The sequence below is a fragment of the Neofelis nebulosa genome, chromosome 17, assembly GCF_028018385.1.
Source record: "Neofelis nebulosa isolate mNeoNeb1 chromosome 17, mNeoNeb1.pri, whole genome shotgun sequence".
In the NCBI taxonomy this organism is placed as follows: domain Eukaryota; kingdom Metazoa; phylum Chordata; class Mammalia; order Carnivora; family Felidae; genus Neofelis; species Neofelis nebulosa.
In genome coordinates, this window is record NC_080798.1 from 18,756,614 (window position 1) to 18,778,323 (window position 21,710).

The 21,710-nt window shown below is 58.0% G+C and overlaps 2 protein-coding genes and 1 long non-coding RNA gene across 5 annotated transcripts in view; 1 reads left to right on the forward strand and 2 right to left on the reverse strand.

Annotated features, from left to right (window-relative positions):
• On the reverse strand, positions 1-18,167 carry HPN (hepsin). Of its 2 annotated transcripts, none has more exons than XM_058706314.1 (13): positions 17,988-18,167; positions 17,367-17,436; positions 10,801-10,902; positions 10,672-10,713; positions 5,421-5,550; positions 5,225-5,347; positions 5,072-5,112; positions 4,644-4,809; positions 4,364-4,554; positions 1,249-1,344; positions 913-1,055; positions 566-754; positions 1-347 (listed from the first exon to the last, which is right to left on the reverse strand). In XM_058706314.1, the coding sequence occupies exons 2-13, from the start codon at positions 17,380-17,382 to the stop codon at positions 309-311; spliced, it is 1,278 nt and encodes a 425-aa protein (XP_058562297.1). In that variant the 5' UTR covers positions 17,383-17,436; positions 17,988-18,167; the 3' UTR covers positions 1-308. The 2 variants fall into 2 exon arrangements, with proteins under 2 accessions (XP_058562297.1, XP_058562298.1); XM_058706315.1 differs by having other exon boundaries at positions 566-730; positions 17,988-18,166.
• Positions 17,427-21,710, forward strand: part of LOC131498867 (uncharacterized) — a 6,600-nt gene continuing 2,316 nt past the window's right edge. Inside the window, exon 1 of the long non-coding RNA XR_009255619.1 lies at positions 17,427-17,592. This is a non-coding gene — a long non-coding RNA (uncharacterized LOC131498867). The remainder of the gene's footprint in view (positions 17,593-21,710) is intronic.
• SCN1B (sodium voltage-gated channel beta subunit 1) overlaps positions 19,468-21,710 on the reverse strand; it is a 9,005-nt gene continuing 6,762 nt past the window's right edge. The window contains exons 4-6 of one of the 2 annotated variants that reach the window (XM_058706319.1): positions 20,604-20,745; positions 20,190-20,266; positions 19,468-20,107 (exon numbers count right to left, since the gene is read on the reverse strand). In XM_058706319.1, the coding sequence (XP_058562302.1) occupies positions 20,200-20,266; positions 20,604-20,745 (209 nt within the window). In that variant the 3' untranslated portion in view covers positions 19,468-20,107; positions 20,190-20,199. The remainder of the gene's footprint in view (positions 20,108-20,189; positions 20,267-20,603; positions 20,746-21,710) is intronic. The other variant, XM_058706316.1, reaches the window with a different exon arrangement.

Genomic DNA, 21,710 nt, shown 5'->3' on the forward strand with positions numbered 1-21,710 from the left:
TTAATCAAAACGATCTTTATTATTTAAAGAGCATCCTGTCATCAGGGGCACCTAGATTGGGGTCCCCAGATGGCAGAACAATATTTACATGGGGGTCAGGAGGGTGAGGCTCTGGTGGTCCCAGGGCTGAGTGGGCCCGCCACTGTGGAAGAGAGGAGCCTGGAGGGAGGGTACCCTTGGACCTGTGGGCTCAGCCCAAGAAGAAAAATGTCCCATTCCAGGCCCAGGGTGAACCCCACCAGGTGGGGCTGGAGCCACCTAGGCGAACTTGGGCCCTGGAGGCGTGCACATCAAGGAGAAGCCGCAGGTCAGAGCTGGGTCACCATGCCGCTGGCTTCGGAGTGAGTCTGGGGAAAGACAACTGGGGGCTTCTGAGGACTGAGAGGTTTCCCCAGTCCCACAGCTCCCCTCCCCTCCCCAGAAGCCCTCTGAAATCCAGCTGTTCCCTAGGCCGCCCTCTTCTAGGCCTGAGCACAGGTTTCCAGAAAACCCCGCCTTCTCCCTTTTCCCCATTAGAATCCCAAACACTCCCACCCTCTGGCTCCCATCTGGGCCCAACGTTCACCTTTATGGCCTGGAAGATCCACTCTCGGAAGTCACTGACTTTGGTGTAGACACCTGGCTTCTGGGCCAGGGCACAGCCGGTGCCCCAGCTCACGATGCCACACAGCCGCCAACGTGGCGTCCGAGAGATGCTATCCTCACACACGAAGGGGCCACCGCTGTCACCCTGGTGGGGGAAGGGGAGGCCTGGCTGGAGGCCGAGAGGGCATCCAGGAGGCCCTCTTGAATGGCCAGCGGCTGTGGCCACAGAGCCCCCTGGGCCTGAGATAGGGAGCCCGACCGCCCCCTGCCCTGGGTCTCCATCCCCGGAGTGGCAGGGGCTAGGGGCTACCCCACACAGTCCCTCACCTGGCAGGCGTCGATGCCACCCTCAGGGTAACCGGCACAGAACATCTTGGGCTTGATCTGGTTCGCGTAGAAATCGGGGCCGTTGCAGACATCGTTGCTGATTATGGGGACTCGGGCCTCCTGGAGTACCCCAGCCTGTTGGCCTGGGGGTGTGCGGGCAAGGCTGGCCAAGGCTGGGGAGCGTGCGCGGCCCCCTTCCCTCCTGGTGCCCCCCGCCCGGGCTCCTCAGCGTCCCTATGCCCCGGGGCCCAGAAGCATTCGACCAGCCGGACTGCTTTTCCCCAGCCCAGCTCAGTCTCCCTGACGGCGGCTCCGCAGACAGAGGACGGGACTCACCGTAGTACTGTGTGTTGCCCCAGCCGGTTACGGTACAGATCTTGCCATCCACCAGGGCCTGGCCGGCAGCCGGGAGGCACACGGGCTGGATGTATTCTGTGAGAGAGACCACACGGTCCAGCCTCTGCCAGCCTGGCCCACCTTGTACCAAACCCCTGTCCGATGGCCTCAAGCGCCCCGGTACACCCTTTCCTTGGTTCTTTTTTTTTTTTTTTTTTTAATTTTTTTTTAACGTTTATTTATTTTTGAGACAGAGAGAGACAGAGCATGAACAGGGGAGGGGCAGAGAGAGAGGGAGACACAGAATCGGAAGCAGGCTCCAGGCTCCGAGCCATCAGCCCAGAGCCCGATGTGAGGCTCGAACTCACGGACCGTGAGATCGTGACCTCAGCTGAAGTCGGACGCTTAACCGACTGAGCCACCCAGGCGCCCCTCCTCGGTTCTTTTAAAATAACCACGGGAAGAGTTGCCATCAACTGAGTTAACCGTGTACGAGGCGCTTTCCTGTATCCTCCAAACTCCCATCAGCCCGGGGGGGGGGGGGGAGGGGAGGGGCACCGTTAGCCCATTTCCAGAGGAGGGACATGAAGCCAAGTCACTCGTCCAGAGTCTCATAACGACTCAGTGACAGAGCTAGAACTGGAACCCAGGTCGGCCTGATTCCGGAGCCGGTGTTCTTAACCCCGGCCCACAGGGCCAGCCCCTGCCGAGAGGGTGCCTTTGTGAGAAGTAGGAAAAGGCATCCCTATCTTCACATACGTGACTTCCAACTGCCAGAAAATCATCACAGTAGATACACAGGTCTATGCCCACAACAGTGAGAATGGTGCCCCTGGGATGCGATGTCCTCGTGCCGTGCACAACACGCACAGAGGGTTTGAATGCTCCCTGCTGGTGACTTCACGCGCCTGAGCCTCGGAGCTCTACGCTATAAAATGGACAGAATAATCTTTTCCCCCAGAGGGTGTGGTGAGAAACTGGCGAAGCACTGAGCAGCCCACCTGACACATAGGAAATGCTCACATGAATGAGTCACAGTAATAAACGACAAAAGCAGTGACTGCTCACACGAACTGGGTGCTCACTGTGTGTGCTGCCATCGCTCGAAGCTCTTTACTCACATTCCCCTTTTAATCATCTCAAAAACCCTAGGCGGTCATTTAATGGATCAGGGAAACTGAGGCACAGACAGAGGTGAAGCCACACACTCAAGATCCCACAGACGGCAAGCCCCGGAATCTGATCCCAAATCCTATGCTGTTACCCCCTCGGCCTCGTGTCTCGAACCGAAGCCACTCCCACCCCCTCCTCCTGTGCTTCCACGGACACTTCTTTACTTCAGTATTTGTAACCCCCAAAGACAAGGCTTTGTTTTTTTTTTTTTAAAAAAAAAGTGTATCTGGGGCGCCTGGGTGGCTCAGGTCACGATCTCATGGTTCGTGGGTTCAAGTCCCACATGCTCTGTGCTGTCAGCGTGGAGCCCAATTTGGATCTCTCCCTCTCTCTCTCCCCCACTGGTGCATGCTCTCTCTCTCTCTCTCTCTCTCTCTCAAAAATAAAAACAAAAGAAAAAAGCAAAATGTGCATCATCCCTTTCGATGGGAAAACCAATAACACGGACCATTCAAAAGAAAATAGGCATAAAAATAAGTATAATAGAAACCACAAAACAGTCCCAGCAGCACAGCCTGGGGGTTACACGCACAGATTCCCACGGCAGGCAGGCTTGGCTCAGATCTTTGCCATTTTCCAGCTGCGGGACTTTGGAGCAGAGTTCCCTTCTCTGTGTCGGGATCTTTCCCCATGTGGGAACGAAGGATCAGAGGAGGACCCACCCTCCCCAGGCTGCCGTGGGGGCTAATTGTACTATTTCATTATCATTGTACCGTTGCCTGACGGAGGCTCATCGTCGTCATTACTACGACTTCGTGGCCATTGTTTTTATGATTAGTGTCACCACACTGTGGCCTGCTGAAAGCGGAAGCCCAAGGTCTGCTCTCAATCCAGAGGCAGGCCCTGGAGAAGCGTCCTGGCCCCCAAGGGGAGTCTTGCCCCCTGACAGCAAGGAAATGCCCCAGAGAATTGCAGAGGGGCTAACTTCTGAGTCCCTCTCTGATTCATCTATTTTAAAAGCCTTCTTCATTTCATCTTTTTAATTTTAATTTTTTTTTATGTTTATTTTTGAGAGAGAGGGAGAGACAGCCCATGAGCAGGGGAGGGGCAGAGAGAGAGGGAGACACAGAATCCGAAGCAGGCTCCAGGCTCTGAGCTCTCAGCACAAGAGCCCGATGCGGGGCTGGAACTCACGAACCACGAGATCATGACCTGAGCCGAAGTCGGACGCTCAACCGACTGAACCACCCGGGCGCCCCTCTTCATTTCATCTTAACTATATTTGTTGGTAACAGCTCTTTTGAGACATAATGCACACACCATGCAGGTCGCCCTCTTCGAGTGTACGAGTCAATGGCTTTTTAATGGGTTCACATAGAGTTGGGTGCCTGGCGATCCATTTTGGAACAAAAGAGGTCCTGTATTCTTGACTCATCCCCTCCCAATCTCCCAACCCCAGCCTCGCCCCTACCTCATACCTCCCCTACCCCCTGGTAACCACCGATCTTTCTCTGTCCCCCCACCTGCCCATTCTGGAATTTCATTTTAACGGGATCATAGAGCGGCCTTTTGTGTCTGACTTTGGTTTAGCACAGTGTTTTCAAGGCTCATCTGAGTGTCTTATGTCGGTACCCTGTCACTCCTTTCGTGTGTGGATGGACCACGTTCTGTTCATCCGTTTGTCAGACGTGTGGGTTGTCATCTTTTGCTTGTCATCAACCGAGCTGCCTTGAACATCTGTGCGTGAGATTCTGTGCGGACATGTGTTTCCGTTTCTACCGGGCGTGTACCCTGGGGTGGAATTTGCTGGGCCCAATGGTAACTCCATGTTTGACTTTTCGAGGAATTGCCGGGTGGTTTTTCAAAGTGGCTGCACCAGTCATCCCTGTTTGACGTGTGCCCGTCAAGATCGTTTCCCTTACCCCCGTGGATTCCTATGGCTCCGTCCTCTCTCCTCCCAGCCTCTGGAGTCCCCAAGGCCAAGGCTCATCTCCAGACTTACCCGTGAGGGGGAGGGGGCTGGACAGGTGGACCAGGGCGATGTCATTGCTGTTTTCCTCGCTGTTGGGGTCTCGAAAGGGGAGGTAGCCCCCGTGGTACACCACTGCCTGCACCCCCAGCTGCAGGCCATGGGGGGAGGCCTGGGCCACAGCTCCGGCAAACACCCGCCATCGGGACAGGACCCGGTTCCGCCTGCCAGGGGACAGGAGAGGTGGATGGCAGCTGCCTGGGCACGGCCCGTCCCACGTCGCCTCTCCCCCTCAGCGCTACGGGACGCTCACTCAGGGAAGCAGTGGGCAGCTGTCAGCACCCAGTCTCCAGAGAGCAGGGACCCTCCACAGAGGTGAGCTCCATCGTAGCGAAGACTGACTTGCCACGGCCACCTGCCCAGGCTGGTGTCTTGGCCTCCCACGATGCGATCCACAGGCAGCTTCCGACGGCCACAATCTGTGGGAGAGGCGGAGTCGTCATGAGGGCCCCGGGAGGGCCTGGAACCTCAGGACACAGCCCCATCCTTGGGGATCTATGGGGACAAGGCCCTGCCATCCTGGGGGAGTCTGAGAGGACACAGCTCCATCCTTGTAGGGTTGGATATGGCCAGTGGGGGGGGGAGGGGCGCGGGGGGGGTGGTGCCTGATGGGACATGGCCCTGCTCTGGGTTTGGGGGGGGAGGGCCTAAGGGAGAGGGTTCTGAGTTTCAGGGTCTCACCTTGGCAGACGGTAGCCAGGAAACGGCCCCTGGGACAGTCACTGTGAGAGAAAGACAGGGGCAGAGGCAGAAATAAAAAGAGAGGCCAATTAAGACGGAAGAAAGGGCACCGACCGCGGGCGGGTGGGCGCCCCTGCCTGCTGCCCTCCTCACCACACGGAGATGACCTCGAGCAGCCTCCGGGCCAGCGGCAGCCTCCCCTCGTCCACGCAGAAGAAGCCCGACGTGCCGTTGGCGCCCGCCGTCCGCACGTCCAGCTCCGAGTGGCCCAGGGCCCTGGGCAGGCAGGGGTCAGGCCTGCTCCTCCCGCCCCGCGCCGCCCGCCCACCCCCCGAGGGCCGCCCGCTACCTGAGGAAGCCCATGTCCTCGCAGCCCAGGCCCGCCACCCCGGCGTTGGAGCGCGAGGAGCACAGCAGCCGCCACGTGCCCTCCGTGTCGTCGAACACCATGAGCCGGGCGTCGGCAGGGCTGACCTGCACTGCAGGGCGACAGGACGGCCGCCTGGGTCACCTCCCCGCTGTGCCCACCCGCTTGCCCGCCCGACCCTGCGGGGCTCCAGGCCAGGGTCTCTGCGGAGCCAATAGGAGCCGGGGGGCCCCTACGGGCTGGGAACCCGGGGACCTTCCTGTGGCCGCCGGGCTGCCTGAGCCGGCTGCACATGCACCGCTAGTCTGACCCTTTGCTTGGCCATTTGGGAAGAGGGAAGCGGTTTCCAGCGAGCTCCGGAGAGGATGGCGTGTGCGGCTGGATCTCCCGGGGCCATCTTTACCCCCAGGAGGGGAAAACTCAGCCAACGCGGAGGAAAGCCAAGATCTGCCCCTTGATGAAGCCAGGCTTGCAAGACCCCCAGAACTGTTGGAGAAGTAAGTTCATCATTTCCCTTTCTGTTTAACCAGTTTGTTTCTTTTTTCCTTTTGTCTTCTGCAGCCTGAAGACCCTTGACACATCAGATTGCCAAACTATCTAGATACCCTATAGTTTTTTTGAAAGAAAGAAAGAAAGAAAGAAAGAAAGAAAGAAAGAAAGAAAAGCTATCCTTTCTGCAAGACTTGTCCAAGCCTTGAATATACTAAAATCCATGGCACTTCTCCAAGTAGTATTCATTCATTCATTCATTCATTCACCAGATAAGTGTTAACTAGACATATACTCCGTACCCAGTCCTGTGTGGGGTGATGCTGGGGGCACAAAGATGACCTAGGCAGCCCTGGGTTGTGCCCTCACCAAGCCCAAGTCCAGGGGTGGGAAAGACAGACAGCAGAAAAAAAGTCACTCAACCAAACACCTCATCACAAGCTGTGGAAAGAGGTGGGGTGGAGACACAGTAAGGCTGGAGAGAGCCCATGGGGGGTTCCTCATGTCTGGGGCTGGTTGTGTTGAGAACTGAAGGCCCTCTTAGCCCCTCCCAGGCTGCTCCCCACATGGCCAGAGGACCCCTTTCCACACCTAAGCCAGGTCACAGGCCTCAGGCGTATGTATTTACATTTACCCCTCAGCACGGCCTGGCTCTGTTTTGGGCAGTGGACAAATTGCCAAAGCAATAAGCGAATCAGACAAAACCCCTGCTCTGTGGAACTCAAAGGCCAGTAGGTGAGACGGGGAATGAAAGGGACAAATGAATAAAATAGATGGTGTGTCACAAAAGGAGCCGGGGAGACAAATCAAGCCTGACAGAGGCAGGGGCGTACTGGTGTGCGGGGTGAAGCTGCCATTTTCCATAGGCGGGCACAGAGAGAGCTTCGTTAAGGAGGTGGAGTGTGAATGTAGATCTGAAGGAGGGGAGAGAGTTGGGAAGGTAGGTGAGGGAACAGAGAACTAGGCCACAGGACCTGCGAGTACAGAGAACCCAAGGCTGGTGGGGGGTGCAGTGGGGGAGGACCAGCAAGGAGGCCGGAGCAGAGTGAGTGAGAGGCAGAGGAGCTGGGAGGTAGGCTGGGTCAACACCAGGACTTTGCTTCTCCCCGAAGAGAGGGGCAGCCAGGGGAGGCTCTGAGCCGGGAGGCCCTGACCCGACTCGGGGGTTCACAAGCTCCCTCTGCCTGTGGGCCGGCAGCAGAGCAGTGGGGAACCTGGGGAGGGGCTGCGGTGGTATCCAGGAGGGGGTGGATGGAAGCTGGGCCAGGGCAGGGACGGTGGGGGCGAAGGGTTTAGACTCTGGGTCGCAGGGACAGGGTTTGCTGGCAGACTGGACGTGGCTGTGAAGGAAGGACAGGGGTCAAGGACAACTCCACAGTGTTTGGCCTGAGCCATAGAAGGATGGAGCTGCCATTGACCAGGATGGGGAAGGGGGCGGGGGGAGCAGGTCTGGGGAAGGACCAGCTGTGACCTCCTGGGTCCTTTTCTCCCGAGCTTCCTGCATTGCTGCTGCTCCAGAGCACATTCTAAGAAACCAAATCTGGGGCAAACTCAGTTTGCCAACCTCTCAGGAGGAAGCCGGCGAGGCCGTACCCAAGCCGAGTGGTCTTCCCATAGCCCCACGGATCTGGACAAGGGAGGCAGGGCTTCGTGCTGAGATCCTGCTAGGTGCCCAGCACTATGCCTCGTGCTCTCCCTGACCACCAACAGCAGGGCCTTGCCACACCACCCCGAAGCCACAGAGATCCCCATTTTGGTCAGAGGAGGGGCTCAAGCTCGGAGAGACGGGCTGACTTGTCCAACATCACCGGGTGAGTGAGAAGCAGAGAGGGTTCGCACCCAGGCTTCGCCACTCCAAACCCCAAGCTGTGAATGTTGCCCTAGGCGGCCTGTCCAGCCACTTCCCCTTCTGAGGGCCAAACAGTGACAGCGGGGGGACGTCAGTGGGTTGGACCATGTTATGCTAGGTCATATCTGGTGGGGGGTGGGGGGTGGCTTGTGAACCTCACAACCATCCTAGGGCATAGAGACCCCTTCTGTGCCCATCTTGCAGATCGGGAAACTGAGCCTCAGAGAGGACATACTTGCCCAGGAACCTACCGCTAAGAACCAGCAAAGAATTTGAACCCAGGCCTGCCAGCCTACATACTCACTGCTGCTTCTGAGGGTCTCACCTGGACTTTCACCGGCCCCACCCTGGGCACACTTCCCCCAGCTAGCACTAAGAGCCTCCTGGCTGTCCTGCCTTAATTATGGCCTCTTGCTCTGAGGTGGGGGCAGGTGATGCCTGGTGCCTCTGCTGGATGGCGCCCACCACCCCGCATTCCAAGACCAAGACTTGGGGTTCAAACCATCAGCTGGAGGTGAAAAGTTTCCAAGTGTTCCAGATAGGATGAGGCCTTAGGGAAAAAATGATCACTTTATGGATATGGGTTGGGGGAGATGCGGGGAGGGAATACCAAATGCCCCCTCCAATTATTTTTGAAGCCACGTTCTGTGCCACTGTTTCTCACTTTTCAACTCTTTATTCTTGTTTGAATTATTTGAAAGAAAAAAAAAATGTATTCCGGGTCACCTGGCTGGCTTACTAAATTGTGTGATATAGTTAGAGGTGTGAAAATCCCAGGAAAATGAGGTGGGGATATAGTTTTGCGTCTGTTTTTGTTTGTTTGTTTGTTTGTTTTGTAATTTCCCAGCAGTTTTGGAAAACCCAAGTATAACTTGAGCAGTAGTGCTGACGTTAGCCGGAGCTCTGTCTGAATCACGGCCTAGTTACTTTCCAGCTGGAGGCCAAGAACAAGGTAGTTCATTGGCAACTTGTGTGTATTCATTTAAGCAAAGACTCCCTGAGCACCGACTTAGATGCAGGACACCGTCTAGGACAGCAAACAACGTGCCCCTGCCCTCCTAAAATGCACCAGAAGTACATAATTATCAGTGTGAGGAGAGTTTTACCGCGGCAACACGGATGGTGGTGGGGTCGGGGGGAGCATGAGGTCTGGGGTGCAGGAAGGCCTTGCTCAGGAACGTTAAAGCCTGAAGGTGAGACACAAAAGCAGTATTTACCAAGTGGCTGAGAACCAAGCACTGCACGGACCATCATCTCTCATTCTCCCCCGCGCCCCTCGCCGCTTACAGATGAGGCTATTGGGACTCAGGCGGGGCAGGACCGGTAGGAGGCCCCAGAGCTCAGCAGTGACGGTGCGGAACCTTGAAACTGCTTCTAGGTGTGAGCTGGAAAGAAGTGATAAGCAAAGACTGTGGGACCGGGAGGGTTCCTCGAGGGCATGAGAGTGGACCCTGGCGAGTGCCAGACGCAAGCGTGAGGTGCGGGCGGAAGAGGGGGATGGACCCTAGGAGCCTTGGAGCCGCAACGGGTTGAGATTTTAGCCCAGCGGCAGCGGGGAGCTACGGAGGGGTTTTCGGCAGGGGCACGACCCCTCTGTCCTGCCGCTTATTCAGTGTGTGGTCTTCACTTCACTGGGCCTCAGTTTCCCCCATCTGAAAAATGGGGATGATAACAGCTCCAAATTCACAGGGTATGGTGCAAAATTTACAGCCAGGGCCTGGCAGATGTTACCCGTCACTATGGCGAGTTGCTTGGCTATTTCTCGAGAAACAACAGAGTGTAGTTGTTCTGCACAAAAGCAGATCTAGGCTACCTGGGTTCAGATCCCAGACCCCGCCGCTTACTAGCTCTGAGACCTGCAGTAAATCACTGGGCCTTTCTGTGCCTCGGCCTCCCCACATTAAAATGAGCTTTAGGGGAGGGTTAATGAAGTGACAGCATAGAGCCCAGGGGCCTGCGCCCGGCACCTGTACATGCCAAGTGCTGAGATGATGACCAACATGGACGCAGGCTTCCCTTGTCTGGATTTTCATTTCTTCTCTTGACGTGAGCAGAGCCCTTTATGGAATTGATGAGGCTCACGGGAGTGAAAAATACATGCCGACACTTAAGTTCCCCTTTCTTCCTGCTGCTCTGGGCCACAGAACGGCAGCCCGGGGCTGGCATCTGGGAAAATTCATCCATTCATTCCACATTTAGCGTCTGTATCTATTATTAGTGTGGCCATTCATTCTCAGCTGCCTGCAGACACAGCTCTACCAGGCAAGTCTAACAGCTATTCCTGGCCTCATCATCTACCAGCTGTGTGTCCTCTCTGGTCTCATTTTCCACATCTGTAAATGGGGGTCATGACAGCAGCCGCCTCCCAGAAGAACTAGAATGGGTCGCCGATTTCATACGGCACCCCTCAGACAGGTTTTGACCTTGCCTCGCAGTAAGGAACACATTTTACATCACAGCGTAGCCCTGAACCTGTGCTTTCTGGGGCAAATCATTGCATTGCTCCGAGCCTCAGTTTCCCCATCTGTAAAACGGACTGATAAACAGTACCACTCTCGTAAAACCGAAACAGAAGATTAACAAAACTTTTTCTTACGGAGAGAGGTACACTGTGCTATTTTCTAATCTAATCTATTTTTAAAACGCGGTTTTCAACTCCCTAATTTAATTTCACGATGCACCAAGCGGGTAATGCACTTAGAGTCTAAGAGACACCAGACAAGTGAAGTGCTTAGAACAGTGCCTGGCCCAGAGCAGGCCCTCCACCCGGCACAACACCGCTGCTAACTTCTCTGCACAGGCTCCCGCAGTCACTCAGGACCTTTTTTCTGGAGCTCCCACCAGGTACATGTGTCCTCCAGGGTTTCCCAAAGGGTCCCGGCCTGCTTTACTCACCCGGATACAGCGGCTCCTGATCACTCTTGAGTAGAAAGGTCACTGCAGAGAAGGCAGAGGTGAGGGCAGGCAGGCGGCGGGGGGGCTGCAGGGGGCAGGGGAGGGTAGAGGCCCAGAGGCCGCTCTCACCAATGGCCCAGGATGCTGCCCCGATGGCCGTCAGGAGCAGCAGTGTCCCCGCAGCGAGAGCTGCCACCTTGGGTCCGGAACAGCATGGCACAGTCCGGCCACCTGCAACAGACACCGTGCTGCAGCCACCGCCAGGCCTGTCCTCGTCACGGCAGGGTCTGGGCACGGAGCCAGCTCTTAGCCCCCAGGGCTAACTTAGCACGCCTGAGCCTGCCATGCCCTGGGCCCAGTTTCTCAGGGCCGTCCCTCCCCTACAGCGTGGACAACCAGGTGTCCAGCTCCACAAGGCTTCCCGCTGGGAAGGGGCGTGGCCGGAACAGCCGCACTCCTGCCGGGTAATGATCTCTCCTCCCCAGTGTCGGTGACACATGACAGGCGCTTCCACACTTTGCTATCTCCTTCATCGTGTTGCACCCTTTTCTCGAAACTCTCACTTCTGATAACTCTCTCAGAGGTTCTTGTGACCCTTGACCTTTGCCCCCTTGGCAGCTCACTTCCCTCCTGTTTGGCATTTCCTCACCACCAGTCTGCTCCGGTCCCTCCGTCCTTGGGTATTCTCCCAAAGCCAGACCTCTCCCGCAGGACCCAGCTCCAAGGTCAAATGTGCCCCTGGAGGGTAAGAACCTAAGTTTGAAAATTCGCAAGCCCCACTTTGAAATATTGGTCTTACTCCGTGCTGGCAGCTCGGAATCTGGAGTCTGCTTCGGATTCTGGGTCTCCCTCTCTCTGCCCCTCCCCCGCTCATGCTCTGTCTCCCTCTGTCTGTCTCTCTCTCTCTCTCTCAAAAATAAATAAACATTGGGGCGCCTGGGTGGCTCAGTCGGTTAAGCGGCCGACTTCGGCTCAGGTCATGATCTTGCGGTCCGTGGGTTCGAGGCCCGCGTCGGGCTCTGTGCTGACCACTCAGAGCCTGGAGCCTGTTTCAGATTCTGTGTCTCCCTCTTTCTCTGACCCTCCCCTGTTCATGCTCTGTCTCTCTCTGTCTCAAAAATAAATAAACGTTAAAAAAAAAAAAAAAAGAGTTAAAGAATCCATGCTATAAACAAACAAACAAATAAATAAATAAATAAACATTAAAAAACATTTTAAATGTCGGCCTTACCCCTCCCTCCCTGGGACCTTGGACAGGTGGCATCACCTCTTTGAGCCTCAGCTTTCTCATCTATTTAATGGGCATCCTCCCAGCACTCACCTAAAAATAATACTTTCAAGTTCTCTTAAATAATAGCCAAACTCTAATCACAGGCTTATTTTCTCAAGCACTGCTCTAAATGCATTCACTTACTCAGGCCTCATTTCAATTATGGTTCCCATTCTTCAAGCAGGAAGCACTAAGGCTCAGAGAAGTGGAGTCACATGCTCAGGGTGACTCAGCCAGCAAGAGGCAGTGCTGAGTCCTGAACCCCGGGCACGTTTGGTGCTGGGGCCCAAGTGTAGAACCACTAAGCCATGCTACCTCTCCCCGTGCTATAATGCCCGGCATAGAACAAGTTCTCAATAAATGCTTTTACATCATTAGAGCCGTGTGGTCCTGGGCAATACCCTTCACCTCTCTGGGCCTCACTTTTCTCATTGGTAAATGGAGCTCTATTCATTCATTGTCCTGTTGGAACATCCACTGTACCTGGCCCCATTCTAGGCTCAGGAGACACATCCCAAAACAAAACAGGTGAGATGCTCGCTCTCGTGGGGCTCACATTCTCATATGTGTAAGGTTGAGTGGAAAACATAAACAAGTAAGCAAACTCGATCATTTCCAGACTGTGGTGAAGTCTATGAAGGAAATAATGCAGGTCAGGGCAGCAGGTGGCCTCTGGAGGGTGCTGAGGGAAGGTCTCCCCAAGAGGGGACTTTTGAGCAGAGACCTGAAGGGTGACACCAGCCATGTAAAGATCTCAAGGAAGAGCGCTGTGGGCTGAGGGAACAGCACAGGCAAAATCCTTGAGGCAAAAATAAGCATATGATCTGTTTGAGAGAGGCCACTGATGTGGCCAGAATGGCATGAGCTTGGGGGAAGGCAGGCACCGAGGCTGGGACCAACTAGGGAGGCCAGTAGCCTGAGGAGAAGGGGGGTTTTATTCCCAGTGCAACAGAGGCCCTGGGGATTAAGAGCCAACCCCTTTGGCTAGGGATTGAGGGAGGGCCGAAGATGCAGGGCTGCTAAAAGCCTTTGGCAGGGCCTGGCGTGTGCCCAACTGTCCCTGGCACCTGCAGGCCGTCCCCGGGGCAGCAGGAGCTCCCAGCTCTCCCCTCCATGTCGTGGTAGTACAGCTGGTGGGCACAGGGCCAGACCAGCACCCAGAACGGAGCAAGGCCTGGTCCAGGATCCTCCTGGGACGGCTGGCGTCTGGGTGTCTTAAGAATTTGAGAAGCCAGCAGTTCCCGTCAAGGCATGAGAAAACAAATACTCCCTCCCTCCAAAGAGGCCACAGTGGGCCAGGCCAACCCTGGCCTCCCACCCACGCCCGCCCACCGGCGACTCTGCCCCCAACCATCTTCCTGGTTCCGGTGGGAGGTCTTGACTCCCTGCAGCCATGAGGCTGGTCCTGGTCCCTTTGTTTTCAGGTGCCTGTCAGGGCTTTGGGCCCGGCCCGGAGGCTCTGGTGTGCCTGCCGGGGTGCCAAGCGCTGCCACCCCGTGTCTCTTGGGGCGGGAAGAACCTCCTTCCACGCCTTCTGGATCTGGGGACTTCGAGTAACCCCAAAACAGGTGCCCGTGGGGGGACAGGAGGCGTCTTCACTCTGGGTCCACCTGTGTGAGAGGCCTCCTCACGGCTCGTCTTTGCGGAGGCAGGAAGTGTCCTCCCTGTGGGCATGAGGCAGCCTCCTTGCCCTGATTCCCGGGGAAGCAGGGGAGCCTCCGGGCCTGGGAGGCAACCTGCCCAGCCTCTGCCGCAGGCACTGCTCTCTGCCCCCCAAGGGCACTAAGGCTGCCCTACCTCAGGTCTTCTGCCCCCACCATTTGGCTGCAAACCCTCACAAGTGACATCTTTGGTTCCTTGGCTTGAAACTCAGGCTCGTGGCTCAGCCCTCACCCTACCCAGCTCCCACTTCCTGAATGGAGGGCCCTCCTTTGGCCTCCGGGATACGGCACGTGCCCGATTTTCCTTCCATTTCTCCGATGGGGCCTTCCCCATCCCCTGACCCTCTTCTTACTCCCTGAAACCTGGAGTCCATAGGGTGGCACATGGCCTCCCCCCACTCAGGCCCCCTGCTCCCATATCCGTCTCACACACCTCCACAGCCTCAGTTTCCCTTTTCTGTCCTGCAGCCTCGTAGATGTCCCCGCCCACAGGACCCTCCTGGTCTGACACTGGCCTCAATGTCCTCCCAACCCCCAGGTCCCGTCAGAGGCTCTCATCCTCAGGACTGTCCCTCATCTGCAGGATGCTTCCCCCTGCCACACACACAGCTTGCCAGCTCACAGCCTGCAGGCCTCCTGAGCATCTCCTGTCCACCCTCTCCTTCCCTGCTCCCAGCCCCACCTGCGCTCAGCCTCCCTTCTGGTCCAGCCTCCACACAGAAGCCCGAAGATCTTCCTAAACACAAAATCCACGGACTGTGTTCCGATAGCAAGCGCGACTTAGCGTCTGGGAGGTCAGAAGTTAACAGCTCTGCTCAGAAAGCGGGAAGGCTGGAGGACAAAGGGAGGGAGAGCTGCTGAGCCCCCGGACGGCAGAGCTCAGCTTGGCGGGGAACAAAGGCGCTCGCCAGCGCCATCTCCCCCGCCCATCCCCCAGCCAAAATCCCAAAGAGAACCAGTTCCTGCCAGGGAACTTGCTCGCTCCGCGCAAACACCCAACTCTGTGCTTCTGCGGAGCCAAACCTCCGGCAGCGGATCTGACTCCCTCCCGCTGCCACAGGGCCCCTCCTGAAGTGGATCACCTAAGGAGAAGCGAGCTAAGCCTGCCCCTCCCGCCCCCGTGCACCTTGCCTACCCACCCCAGCTCATACGCCAGCTCCCCAGCACCACAAGCCTGGCAGTGTGCAAGTAGCCCAGACGGGCCACGCCACCCCACAGTGAATCCCGCCCCTAGGAGAGGGGAAGAGAAGGCACACAGCAGTCTGACTGTGGCCCCAGCGGTGGGCTGGGGGCAGACATCAGGTCGGACTGCGGCCCCGCCCGCCAACTCCAGTTATACACCACAGCACGGGGGAAGTGCCCTGCGGGTCCTCACCGCTCCAGGGACTGTCCAAAATGACCAAACGGAAGAATTCCCCTCAGAAGAATCTCCAGGAAATAACAACAGCTAATGAACTGATCAAAAAGGATTTAAATAATATAACAGAAAGTGAATTTAGAATAACACAAAATCCATCCTGTCCCTTCTTTACCTAGAACCCTCCATGGCTCCCCAGTGTCGCCAGGACAGAGTCTTAGACCTTCAGCCCTGTGGTGCCGCTGTTCAAGATTCGGGGATTGAACATGTTTCCCCAAATTCCCAGAGAGTCTTATGGGGCTTTCTTTATCAGACACCCAATAGTTTCCAAAGAGCAGTCAAAAGCCCCAGAACTTGTAAAACACAAGTCACTATAAGAGAAACGAAGACTAACCACCAGCGCCATCTTGCGGAGAGACCCAGCACTGCCAAGGCATCAGCCAGCCCTTCAGCAGAAATAGTCCTAAGAGACGTGGCTCGGGCTTGCTCACCTCACCGCTGCCCCAGCTCCACTTCCGGTATCACCTCCAGAAATAGCCGAATTACCCATGTGCCACTGCACACCCAGCGCCTTGTCAGCCCCTGCCTTTAGCCACTCTTCCCTCTGCCTGGCACACCCTACCTATTCCCTACTCATCCTGAGTGTCGGCCCAGGTATCGCCTCCTCCAACTCTGAGTCCCCGGGGAGCACCAAGAAGCCTGCCTTGGGCTCACTTCAAAGCAACACAGATGTAGCAGCCACAAGGCAGGGATGGCTCTCAGCCCTGTCCTAGCCCCGTCCTGCACTTCCCTTACATCCTTGCACCAGGTGTTAATAAGGACAGTATCATTATCCTCGTCCCCAGTGTACAGATGAGGAAAGGAGGCCCAGAGAGGCGCAGCCACCTACCCTGGGTCACCCAGCAAGTCGGCGCAGCACCAGAACCTCTCAGCATCTGTATCCAGGTTTGACCGCCGGCTCCAGCCCCGCCAGCAGGATGCCGCGACGGGACCGGCTTGAGCTGCCCGGGGGTGCACTGGAGCCCCACTCTGCCTTGCTTCTCTCTGTAGCCAGACCATCTCCGGCCACCCCTCTGGGCATGACCTGCTTTTCTCCCCGGTTCATTCACACAGGGGCCCCGGGCCCGGGGACCCCAGGAGACATGCCATCCCTGAGGTTCCAGGCTCCGTCACCCACCTGCTCAGCCAGGACAAGTGCCCCCTCCTGAGCCACTGCGAGCCTGGGCTCGCTCTGGGCCACAGCCGTGCGGCTTGGGGCTTGATCTGCCAACTGTGCTGAGACCCCACAAGGGCAGTGTCCACACTGATCGTCTCAGCCAACACAGCCAGCCCTTCCTGCCGTTCAGACCCTCATGCCACCCTGTGAGGCCTTCGTATCATCTCCATGCTACAGATGAAAGCTTGAGGACCAGAGAGGATAAATCCGGGACCTCCTAGCCAGAAAGTGCCACCACCTGGGACCAAACCCAGCTAGCCTGGTTGCAGGAGGAAGAGAGGGAGCCGGCCCCCACTGGAGAGGCAGGCAGGAAAGGCCGTCCCCTGATCGGGCCCCTCCAGCTGGCCCCCAAGCATGGAAGAGGTTGAGGGAGAGGCGGGCTGTTTGGAGCCCCCACCGGGGCCTGCCAAGAGCCCTTCAGTGCCAGCCACTCGGGCGCGTGTTTTCCCCCATCGTTCCTGGAGTGCTTTCTCTGCGACCTCTCCCCTCTCCATCCATCCTGGCCGAGTCCAAAGTCCTCCCTCTGCTCTTTTGCCCACAGTGCGGGGAGGTGGGAGGAATGTCTGGAATCGGTGGGGGTCTCGGGTCCCGGGGACGCCAAGTCGGCCGACCTCTGTCATAACCGCTCCAGTTCATGGCATGTGTCTCACATGCTAAGCCCCACAGTGGTGCCTTGTGTGTTCCGAGCTCCCAACAACCCCTGTACGTAGGCAGGTAGGTAGGTTGGTAGCATTAGGATCCATGCTTGACCCAGGAGGAAAATGAAGCCCAGAGAAAGGATGTCAGTTGTACAAGACCCCACAGCAAAAAAGTAGTGGCAGGTTCAAGTACAGGCCTGTGCGTTTAGCTCCAGAGTCTGTGTCCTTAACCATGATAGCTGGTCTTCCCACCTTAGCCCCAAGGAGAAGACGGTCCAGGGTTCGCTGAGAGATCACTGGGGTGTGAGGGGAAACTGAGGCATGGAGCCAGGCAGGTCATATGGGGTAGCAGGAAGGCGGGTGGTGGCACAGCCCCACAGAAAATTTGGTTAATAGTTAATCAGGTGGAAGAGACTTCACAAGGGGCTGGGGGTGGGCCCAGGAGGGGTGCCAGAGCAAGGGGGCTCTGAGGGGGTGGAGGGCTGGGAACAGAGCACAGAGGGAGGGGCGCCAGGCAGAGCCAAAGTTGGGACTCAAGGAAAAGGGGACTCACCCTCTTTCTCCGCCATGTCACGGCCTCTTGTTAATGATTCCCCGGCTGACTTCCTGGGCCGGGGAGGGACCTGTGGGAGATGAACCGAGAGGCAGGGCCTGGGGGAGCCGAGCCCAGCCCCGGTGCCCCCAGTCCCAGGCGCCCATCCAGGGAGGCTGGAGGGACTGGGCCCTGGCCAGAGCACGCCGTGATCACGGACGCAGATCGGGCCGGGTTCAAGGATGGGGTCAGTGTCTGACCAGCAGCCAGGGGAAGCCTGATTTGCAGGGTTGGGGGCCCCCCGTGCCTGGGACTTGGTGAGGAGTGGGCTGAAGGTCTGAATTCCTGGGGCTGAGGGAGTAGATGAGAGCTGGGGACCTGAACTCCTGGGTCCTGGGGAAAAAGGCATTTGGGGGCTCTGAACTGCTGGGTATGTGGGAGGAGGGGCGTAGGAGCCCAGACTCCCGGGTCTGAGGGAGGCGGAGAGTGGGGCCCCATCCCTGTGTCTGAGGGAGCCGGGGTTGGAGCTCCAAGGTCCTTGGAGAGACGTCTGGGAGCCCCTCTGCTGGGAGGTGGGCGCTAGGTAGGGTGAGGATGAGGGGACCCGTGTCCCGGCCTGGAACTGAGGGCCCCGGTCCTTACCCTGGGGTCCGGCAGGTGGGGGCAGAGCTGAGAGATAGTGCCCTTGTCGGGTCAGTCTCCGGGCCTGGGCAGGAGCATGGTGGCCCCGCAGCAGCGGTGGCCCGGAGGCAGAGGCAGCGGCGTCGTGGGGCCTGCTAGGCCTGGCTGCCTCACCTGAGGAGGAGGGGGGCTGGGCCGGAGGCGGGGGAAGGGGCGGGGAGGGGCAGGGCGGAGGGATCGGCAACGCTGGAGGCCACCTGGCTGGTGGGGCAGGGTTTGCAGGGGCTGGACCTGGCCGGCCTGCCCCCGCATCGCCTCCTTCCGGCTTGGAGGGGGCCCAGGTGTGCCAGTCTGAGGGGACATGGAAGGGGGGGGTTGGGCAGACAGAGCAGGCCGGGGGTGGGGGGTGGGGCTGAGGGGGTGCCCGCAAGGACTGAAGGATGGGCCTTTGAACTGGAGGCAACCAGACAGAGGGCCCCGGCTGCCCCAAGCCCACCCTGCCCCTGCCTCTGGCCCAGCCCCCGCCCTACCCGCCTCCCCCCCCACCTTGCCCCAGCTCAGGCCTAACTCCCTCCCTGTCCTCCCCTGCTTCCCCTAGCACCTCCTGCCCAGCCCCAAGCCTGCCACTGCCCCTGCCATTTCCTGCCCCCCATGTGCAGCTCCTGGACAAGGCAGTCCGGGTCCCTGCCCCAGCCCTGGCCCCGGCCCCCTCCCCCCCAGCTGCCTTCCTACAAGTCACGGGGGCTGGTTTGCTTTGGCAGCTTCCCTGCTGCCTGCAGCAGTGACCTCTGGAGCCTGGAAGTCCTACACAGGGGGGATGGGGGGCTTGGCCCGGAAAAGGCAGCACTGAGTGCTGAGGCCCAGGCCAAGCGGCCGGAAGTGTCCACAGGCAGATACACACTGTCCCGCCAGCAGCCAAGAGCGATCCACGTCAGACCCCAGGGCCAGATAAACACCCAGACACACAAGGGTCACCATCAGACACCTGCTTGTGGACAGCCATGCACCCAAACACAGACCACAGCTGCTCACCCCACCCACTGGCTCCACTCAGAGCCACAGCCTCTCACAGGGGGTCGTGCTGGCGGGGCCCCGCTGCTGCCCAGCCCCTCATCTCCCTCTCCCTCTCCCCAGCTCCCATCACAGCAGAGACCCACACTGCTGGGAAGAGACGGCTGCATTCCCTCTCTTCTCTCCAGAGCACCTTCCCTGCCCTGCTGCCCCCTGCCCTACCCAGGGCTCCCCTCTGCCCTCCCCCACCCTCCCATACCACTCACGGTCCCCACTGAGCTAGTGACCCCCCAACCCCCAACTAGTCAAGTACTAAGTGGCTGTCCCCGGGGAGGGCGAGGCCCACCCACCTGCTCCTTCCTCATCATTACCCCTGAACATGCGCAGAGAGGTCCCACTGCCTGCCCGGGAGGGCGGCTCCCCAGGAGAACTGAGGCTTTGGGATTTGGGGGGTGTAGAGGGTGATGGGGCTTACGAGAAAGACTATGAATCAAGTCCAAGAATCTTTATTTCATGAACAAAACTACTTGTGTGAAGAGAGAGGAGGCTGAACGGGCCCCTTTCTAAGTGGCCGCGATCCAAGGCTGGTGAGAGAGGGCAGGGTTGGGCCGGGGCAAGAGTGCATCACAGGGAGAGGGGACCCCAGGTCCAGCCAGAGGAAGGAGGGGAAATGTTGCTGGGGGTCGGGGTGGGCCCCAGAACCCCCTGCCCCAAACCGTGCCAGCCCATCACGACCCCCCACCGGGTGGGGGCTGGGGCAGGGAGGGGCTGGGCCCCAGTAGTGTGCATCTGAAGCGGCCAGTGTGTGCAAATCAGCAAGAAGGAGGGGTGCGGAGCCGCTGCCCCCACCTCACCGCCCCCCCTCCCAAACAGGCAGCAGAAGCAGGGGTGGGGGCAGCGGCAGTATTGCTTTACCCATCATGCATGGCGTGGGTGGGCAATGGAACAGGAGGAAGTAGGCTGGATTGGGGGTGTGAGCCAAGCCCCCTGCCCCCTCCCACCCTGGCGGCTCCGCTGGCAGGACTCTGAGGCTCGTGGAGGCCCGTGAATGGCCAGCCCCCACTGGGGGCAGGCTGTGCCCAGATGTTCCCCATTTAGGGCTGGCTCTTCCTTGAGGTGGAGCCCAGGGCCTAAAGGTGAGGGAGAGACAGGTATCAGGGACCTAGTGGGCGACACCCTCCCGGGCGCTGCGGTCCCTGCCCACCCACCTACCTTACCAGGGCTATTCGGCCACCTGGACGCCCGTACAGTTCTCTTTGCTTTCTGAGGTGATGGCCAGGTATTCCGAGCTGTGGGGGCAAAGGCCAGATGTACAGCGACCCCCATCATCAGTCTGGCCCACCCCCAGGAAACTGAGGCGGGTTGGGGTCTCCGCCCCAGGTGTACAGGGCTCTGGAGCTAGAGAGAGGAGGAGACTGCAGGCTGGGCTCCCAGGAGCCACGAGAAGTCCAGGCTGGGGCCCGGAGTCCTGAGTCTGAGGGAGGAGGAGTCTGGGGGTCCAGACTCCCGGGTCCTGGGAGGGGAAGGGGCTGGGACCTGACCCTATCCATCTCTGACAACAAACATCCCTCTCGGGGAAGCCCTGGTCTGGGTCGCCTGACCCCCCTCCCTACCGACCCCACTCACGCATTCTCTTGTGCAGCAGCCTCCGTGGCCGCGGCGATCTTCTTGTAGCAATAAACCATCTCTGCCACGAGCCATATGGTCAACACCACGATGAGCACATACATCATGATCTCCGACACGATGGATGCCATGTCTCTGTTGGCTGCAAGTGCCAGGCAGGGTTAGGTGGCAGTCAAGGCTAGGCTCAGGAGGCATGACAGCCTGAGGCGCCCCGAGCCTGCTGTGTGAGCCTGAGCAAGTGGCTTGGCCTCTCTGGGCCTGGTCTGCAAATAGGACCATGCAGCTTCCCTAGAGTCATCATCGTTACCGTGATTCTTAATAACCAGCCTCAGGTGGGCCTTGAGGTCCCCCTCACCCTGCCTCCCTGTGTGGCTTGAGGGGGCACCTGTGTCATTCAGGTGACCGTAGGTGCCCAAGAGCCGTGGCTTTGCAACCAGAAGGCTCAGGTTCAAGTCCCGGCTCTGCCACTTGCCAGCTGTGTAACCTTGGGCAAGTGACTCATCCTCTCTGGGTGTGAGTTTCTCCATCTGTGAGAAGCTGATAATGACAATAGCTCCTTCTTGGGAGTGCTGTAAAAATAAGTCCGCTTCAAAAATCCTTAGAACAGTGCTTAACCTATAGAGAGCATTCAATAAATGCTTACTATTATTAATACTATTATTACTGTTAAGAGTGGGGGCTCTGGGGGCAGACTGCCAGGGTTCAGATCCTGCCTCTGCCTCTTATTAGCTGTGTGACCTTAGGTAAATGACTCCGCCTCTCTGGGCCTCAATTCCCCCTCTGTGAAACGGAGATGATGAGACTCACGCCTTCCCTCAGGGTGGCGGGGAAGAGAAAACAAGTTAATATCTGTATTAAGCACCCGCTTAAAATCCAAGCACACGCTTGGATGTGCTCCCAGTCAGCACTGCCTAAATGTTGGCTATTCACTGACATTTTCCGGAAACCTTCTATCCTTTCCACGGCACTGCCTCTTGCCATTGCCAGCTTCCTTTCATTGAGCCTAAATTTAAACTATGAGGGGGATGCGTTCAGCCAGGGAACTAGAGGTGGAGGCCACTGTGGCGTCATCGGCCGGATTTCACGGGTGTCCAGTCCGTATCCCCG